Source organism: Elephantulus edwardii, unplaced genomic scaffold (assembly GCF_000299155.1).
Source record: "Elephantulus edwardii isolate Elephantulus edwardi_28Jun2011 unplaced genomic scaffold, EleEdw1.0 scaffold00302, whole genome shotgun sequence".
In the NCBI taxonomy this organism is placed as follows: domain Eukaryota; kingdom Metazoa; phylum Chordata; class Mammalia; order Macroscelidea; family Macroscelididae; genus Elephantulus; species Elephantulus edwardii.
The window spans coordinates 2,062,215-2,069,410 of record NW_006400052.1 but is presented as its reverse complement, the minus strand read 5'-3'; the positions used below and the strand labels follow the sequence as shown (position 1 = coordinate 2,069,410).

Sequence of the window (7,196 nt, the reverse complement as noted above, 5' to 3'; positions counted from 1 at the left end):
ATGCTTTGCTGGAGAAGGAGGGACAATCTCCTCCTGTACCAGTCAGATCTGATTTGATGGTACACACAAAAAATAATAATTTATTTTTAAAAAAAGAGCTGTAACACTACCAGTCCCTTTAAATGAGGTGTTCGATTTTTGCCAGAACTGACTAACAACAGAATTGTTAGAATGGACCCCGGTCATAAGTTGGAGACCACCTGTAAGCTCTCTCTCCGTCTTCCTCTGTTTCTCGTTCTGCCTTTTTATTGAGACAAACTTTCATATAATGAAGTGCACACAGCTTCAAAATCCGATTCAATGAGTTTTACATGATCAGTCATGCCTGCACCACCATTGCCCAGATCAAGATAAGGATGTTTTTAAATGCCAGCACAGACCATAGGATCCCTGGGAGTGCAGTGTGTTCTAGTGTACTGGATGCTAACCAAAGGTCAGCAGTTCAAACTGGCCAGTTACTCGTCCAAGAAAAAGTCTCTTCCTGTGAGTATTTACAACTATGGAGGGTCAGTGAGTTGAAAGTGACTTGATGGCAGTGTGTTTAGTTTAGGTTGGGGACACATCCTTTGGAAATGTGTCTGGGAGCGCAGCCTCAGACCTCACTGCTGTTCAATTGGGACCACTTCATAGCTGACCCGCCAGCAGGTTTTCAGAGGCTGTTAATCGCATGAGAGATTGCCCATCTTTCTCCCAAGGAGCAGCTGGTGGGACTGGAACTGTCCTTATGGATTGGCAGCTCGACTCCTTCCTCCTGTAGGAACCGGAACTCTCATGGGAAAGTGGAGGCATCAAACCATAGAGAATGAATTGTCACAATGATTATAATGCTGACTCCAACACGGCACTGAGGATGGTCAGGGATTGTGTGCTGTTTGGTCAGTTGTTCAGTAGGCTCATTACAAGGTGGAGCTGACTAGATGGCACCCAATGACAACGAGGGAGCTTTGAGGGTTTAGTAGTAAAGAATTGCACTGTCAACACAAGGGTCGGTGGTTCGAATCCACCAGCTTCTGTGTGGCAATAAGATGGGCAGTCTGCATCTGTGCAATTTACTGTCTTTCTTTTTTATTTATTTATTTATTTTTTTTTCTATAATTATATTTTATTAATTTTCATAAACATTTACAGAGATTTCGGGTTTCCATTCATTCATTTTTGCACTATTCAATTTACTGTCTTTCTAAACCTGCTGGAGGGTCAGCTATGAGTTGGTTCTGATGCAACGGCACACAATAATGACAAGGACAACAACAAATCAGGTGGCAGTTATGTTACAGGGCTGCTGTACCTTGTCCAGTAGGGTCGCTATGAGTCAGAGTTGATGCAGCAGCAATGGGTTTGAGTTTTTGAAAACTCTCTGTTGTCTCTTCTCAGCCAACCCCACTCTAGAGGCAATTGATTCTATTCCTGTCACCACACAGTAATTCGGTCTGCACTTGACCTTCATATGAACGGAATCTTAGAATGTGCTCTTGTGTGTCTAGCTCCTGCCCTCAGCATTACTTCTGTGAGACCGAGTCACACTGTCTCATGTACCAGGGGTCCATTCTTTTTCTTTGCTGTTTAAATTTAAATTGTGTTTAAAATACAATTTCAACCATAACACTAGCCCTAAAGCTAAATCTCAAATGACAAAACCCAAGCATAACCCATACATTAGCCCTAAACCTACGTCTAATCATAAACTAAAATCTAATTCTAAACATAACTCTAACATGAAACCTAAATAAAAAGCCTAACCCTAAACATACCTCTAACCATAATCACTAACCCTAAACCTAACACAAAACCTAAATTCAAAATGAAAACTTAACTGTTGGAGAAGTTGAAGAACTGTTGAAGTTACAGCCAGAACAAACAACCAGGGTGCTCTTTAGAGACAAGAATAGTGAAACTTCATCTCATGGACTGTGTGCATGTTGTCAGGAGGGCCAAGTCCTTGGAAAAAGACATCATGTTGGTAAAGGTGGAAAGACAAAGAAGAAGGCTCAACAAGATAGACTGACACTGTGGCTGGAACATTGGGTTTGAGCATGTCAGAGCTGGTGAGGCTAGCCCTCAGGACTGGGTAAAGACCCGCAGGGTAAGAAATACTCCCATATACAGATGGGCAAGCTGAGGCCCCACAAGGGGAGGGACTTCCTGAGGTCAACAAGAAGGCTGAGGCCCAGCTTTCCAACTGTGTTATGATCTGACCCTTCCAACTTGATTTTGTCTAGGAATCTAAAAGGCAGGAAGCAGCTGTCAGGCTGGTGAGGCCAGTGCTCATCTCCTACTATCCACTTAATTCAGGAACCAACTCCTATGGTCTCCACGACTCAGGACCCTTCTCTCAGGGATCTTTCCCACAATCCCCCTCTTCAAGAATCCTCTCATTCCTCCCATCATCTTTTTGCCCTAGAGCTCCTCTCCTTCAGTACTTGTCTCTGGAACTTCTCACAATCTCTTTTGCCTCTGGACTCCATCTCACTTCTTTAACTTAGAGATTCATGTCTCCATATAACCCCTTATTCAGGGTCCCCCAAATCCCAGGTTCCAAGCCCAAGTTCCCACAATTCCTCTATTTCTGAGCCCCACCTCCCATAATCCTGCTAATTCAGGTCTCACGACCAACCATTCAAGGCCCCACTCCCACACTTCCCCATCTCTTGAAACCCTGTAATTCAAAGCCCAGTCTCCTTTCAACTCCAATTGTTAAACAAGCTGAACTCCAGAACTTATAATGATCATAACATTCATTTTTTTTAAATTGGTATTTTAATTAAAGCTTATAAAGAACTTGAATTTCCATTCATTTTTGCACAGTTTCCTCCCTGTCCCCCCTCCACCCCCAGATCATAACACTCTTAATAATGTAGTATAAATGGCAAATGACTACAACTTCTTCAAAAGAGGCTTGTTGGCACAATGGTGAAGAGCTTGGCTGTCAACCAAAAGGTTAGCATTTCAAACCCAGCCAGCAGCTCTGCAAGAGAAAAACCTGATGACCTTCTTCCAAAAAGATTACAACCAAGAACCTCTGTGGGGCAGTTGTACCCCATCATATCCATGGAGTCACTCTGAGTCAAGATGAATTCACTCAACGGTACATAATGAAAGCACAATTTATTGGACACTTTATAAAGTGCCAAGACTTCTAAATAAGTGATATGGTTATTTCACTGAATCATCACCCACAGCGTGGTACCTTTAGACAAAGGTATGGAGCAACTTGGTCAAAGCCACACAGTCAGGATTTGCACACACATTTGAGTTTGCAGAACCTCACCTTTTTCTTACACCAACTCCCTCTTTTTCCCCCCTCAACTCCTTCTTTTTAAAAAAAAAAATCTTTCCCATCTTAGGCAAAGTGCATGGCAGGAGAGGGGACTAGTCTTAACCTATTCATCCCTGAGAGCCCAAAGGATGAGGGAATGAGCTTTGTTCTGAACCCAGGTATCTTCTTCAGCAACCAAAGCAGTCTCAGTAGCCTTTGCTCCTAGCAGAAAGTAGGAGGTAATTTCCACAAATTCTCTGTTTTCATGTTATTCAGATGCAGTCCATGGACCAGTAGAATCAGCTTCACCTGGAAACTTGTTAGAAATGCAAATTAATGAACTCCATCCTAATCTGAAAATTAGATGACAGAAGACAACTAGATGCCTTTTGAGTTGTGGTGATGGTGAGGAGTATTGAACTATCAAAAGAACAAACAAGTCTGTCTTGGAGAAAGCGCAACCAGAGTGCTCCTTAGAGGCGAGAAGACACCCTGCTGGGAAAGGTGGAGGGTCAGTGAAGGAGTGGAAAACTCAACAAACTGGATCAGTATAATGACAGTAACAATGGACTCAAAAAGGTCTATCAGACAGAGATGGTGAGAACGTCTGTCGTTCAATAAAGTGAATTAAGGTCAACTCAATGGTACCTAACAACTGCTCTAGGAATTAATATTTTATCGAACTCTCCAAGTGGTGTTTTGGGTTTTATGTCCACCAGAGGCTTGTTTTGAGTTTGACAGTCTGAGAAGGACCACTTTATACTGTTTGTCTTCTCTGCAAAGGAGTACACATTGACTTCTACCATTAAAACTAAAGCCAAACCAAGACCACCACCATCGAGTAAATGTCGACTCCTGCCACCCTAGCGTTTCCATAACACCCTCACTGCCAGGTGCCCACTTCCCAACCTCTGAACGCCACTTCCACAAGGCACAAAAGCCTGCCTCAGCAGTACATCTGGACTACATTTCCCAAAGCACTTTGCGACCGAGACCGGCTTACTGACGACCATCCAGGCACCAGAGGGACTACAACTCCCACAATGCTCGGCGACAGAACCCCGCCCCCCAGCGGCTCCACGTCCCCTCCGCTGGGTGGGGCTCGGCTCGGGAGCGGCGGACAGGGTCCTCGGGCCCGCGGCTCGTTACAGCGGTTCTCCCGTGTGACCGTCCAGACATGGCGGCCGAGAAGGACCAGCAAAAAGATGCCGAAGCAGAAGGGCTGAGCGCCACGTGAGCGACCCGGCTCCAAACCCCCAACCTGGGTCTCGGGAGTTCAGGCCCTCGGCTTCCTCCTCCCACGGGTCCCCAGGAATCTAGGTCCCAGTTCTTAGACACAGAGTCTAGGCCTCTAGTCCCCTTCTTTCCTAGGACTCAGTTTGGGGCTCATCTGAGATCTAAGAGTTTGGGCCCCTCCCAAATCCCCTCCCCACTCCCCCCCAGGTCCCCGGGAGGCGGCCCCCTCAGCCGGCTTCCTCTGGGCTCTGCCATCCCGGCCTCCCGCTGACCCGCCCTCGCCCATCAGGATCCTGCTGCCCAAGCTGATTCCGTCCGGCGCGGGCCGTGAGTGGCTGGAGCGGCGGCGCGCGACCATCCGGCCCTGGGGCTCCTTCCTGGATCAGCGGCGCTTCTCGCGGCCCCGCAATCTGGGCGAGCTTTGCCAGCGCCTCGTTCGTAATGTGGAGCACTACCAGAGCAACTATGTGTTCGTGTTCCTGGGCCTTATCCTGTACTGCATGTGAGTCCTCCGGATCCCGCCCTCGCTCGCATAGCGGCCCAGTGAGCGGCTCTGCTAGTGCAGAAGGCACAGTCCCAGGCCCCGCCCCCCCACGCTGCCCAGTTTCATAAACCCCACCCCCTCACTAACCTGATCCCTCCTCTCACTCACAGACCCCACCCCCTCGTTGAACTGACCACGCCTCTTGTTCTAGACCACGCCCACTCACTCCCCTGACTCCTCTCATTCGAAGACCTCACACCTTAACTCACTGACCCCAGAGCTCATTTCCAGACCCCGCCCCTTCACCTCTAGGCCTGCGAATTTGCTGGACCGTATCCCTGCTCCCCTATCTGTTTGGCCGGCACACTGTGTGACCAAAAGAGACCCAGCTTTGCCTTCTGTCATTTAGGGTTAGGGCCCAGCCTAGCTGCCTGACACTTTGCCTCCCTGCCCTCTTCCCCAGAGTGACGTCCCCCATGCTGTTGGTAGCACTGGCCGTCTTCTTTGGTGCCTGCTACATCCTCTATCTGCGCACGTTGCAGTCCAAGCTTGTGCTCTTTGGTAAGAAAATCCCTGCCCAGTGGGAGCCCCAGTGCCCCAAGTCTAGTCTCTTGAACTCAAGTCCTTTTGAAGTCGGTCCCCAAAACCTTATCGCTTAAGATCCTAAATATACCAGTTGTGCCCACTTAATCTCAGTCCCAGTTCCTTACACTGCACGATGACATCCCCCAGAATCCATCTCCACGCCCTAAATCTCTCTAAGCCACTCCCCTCCCCAGTCTCTGTGGAAGGCAGCAGTTGCAGATACCCACACTGGACGCCAGATGGCAGCCTTATACTGGCCTTGATCTTGGCCCGGCTGCTTGCTAGGGCGGAATAGGAAATTTGGGATTTCTCATAGAAGCTGAAGCCTTTGGCTTTTTTAGAGTGTCTCTTCCTGTGGTCCCAGCCTAGTACCAGAAACCACTGGAATGACTCGGAGCAGGGAGGCGTTGGGACCAGGAAGATCTAAGGCAAAGTCAGTGTTCTTACAGGATCGTGGTGTCACCCACATGACAGAGGTGGCTGGGGGAGGGCACGCTGGGCAAACACAGCACGTATCTACAGTCACTGCTTGACCTCGGTTGGCAGGTGTCACATGAAAATGTAGGCCAGTGTCACCCAATTTTCCCGGAGATATCAGAAAACAGTATTTTTTTGGGGGAAGTAATTTCTTTGCCAGCCACAAATCAAGAGTTTTGTGGAACACTATCCATATTAGGGGGGCTGGGAAATACAAAACAAAACACACCTGCAAGTAAGATTTGTCTCTTGAGCCCCCACTTCGAACCCCTTGGACTTCATATAAACAGGCTGGAGCAGAAGAGCCTGAGTTTAGGGGAGAGGGAGTAGAGGGTTTCCCCTTCCTAGAGGAAGTAGATTGGAGGGCAGGGGACTAAGTAGAGTGTGCCGTGTCCTGGGAGACAGTGGGGACTCCTGGGGCCAGACACAGAGGCCTTTGGCTTAAGGAGTTTGGCTTGAATCTTGAGGCCCTTGGAAGCTGTGATCCAGTTGAGGGGGTCACAGTTACTAGGAGAGAGGACGTGGAGCTTTGGAAAAGCTTCCCCCGCTGTCTGTCTCCCACCTTCCCAGGCCGAGAAGTGAGCACAGCCCATCAGTACGGGCTGGCTGGCTGCATCTCCTTCCCCTTCTTCTGGCTGGCTGGGGCAGGCTCGGCTGTCTTCTGGGTCCTGGGTGAGTCCATGGTCTGCCTAGTGGGCAGGGTCGGGGGTGCAGGCCAGGTGAAGGATCTGAGCTCTGAATGTCCCATTCCCTGCAGGAGCCACCTTTGTGGTCATCGGCTCCCATGCCGCCTTCCACCAGATCGAGGCTGTGGACGGGGAGGAGCTGCAGATGGAGCCTGTGTGAAGTGTCCGCAAGAATCTGCCAGCCTCCCGGGCCAGCCAGCCCGCCCACCTCTGTACTCCCCCAGTCCCGCATGCTGTGGCCCAGGGCCCCTTCCCCATCACAAGCCCTGGGGGACAAGCTTTAGAAATAAAGCTGTTAGAATCATCATTCCTCAGACACTCTCCCAGTGTTGTCTGTGGGCCTGTATGGAGTACTGCTCGGGGCTGAGACATCCAAGGCAGATGGGGCTTGGGATGTGAGGGAATAGCAAGATGTAGAAGTGAAATATAGCATGGCAGATGGTGACAAGTGCTAAGGAACATAAACATCTGG

At 49.1% G+C, this 7,196-nt stretch overlaps 1 protein-coding gene across 1 annotated transcript; it reads left to right on the top strand.

Annotated features, from left to right (window-relative positions):
• Window positions 1–4,433: 4,433 nt before the first annotated feature.
• RABAC1 (Rab acceptor 1 (prenylated)) lies at window positions 4,434–6,884 on the top strand. The gene is made up of 5 exons (XM_006900926.1): window positions 4,434–4,489; window positions 4,782–4,994; window positions 5,440–5,537; window positions 6,609–6,710; window positions 6,796–6,884. Exons 1-5 carry the CDS (start codon window positions 4,434–4,436, stop codon window positions 6,882–6,884), a joined length of 558 nt encoding a protein of 185 aa, XP_006900988.1.
• Window positions 6,885–7,196: the final 312 nt, after the last annotated feature.

What these genes read in the sequence shown, in the direction of transcription:
- RABAC1 (XM_006900926.1), top strand. Translation starts at nt 4,434, where the DNA reads ATGGCGGCCGAGAAGGACCAGCAAAAAGATGCCGAAGCAGAAGGGCTG. An exon ending in GGCCTTATCCTGTACTGCAT is followed by an intron (nt 4,995 to 5,439) that starts GTGAGTCCTCCG and finishes CCTCTTCCCCAG; the next exon opens with AGTGACGTCCCCCATGCTGT. An exon ending in GTCCAAGCTTGTGCTCTTTG is followed by an intron (nt 5,538 to 6,608) that starts GTAAGAAAATCC and finishes CCACCTTCCCAG; the next exon opens with GCCGAGAAGTGAGCACAGCC.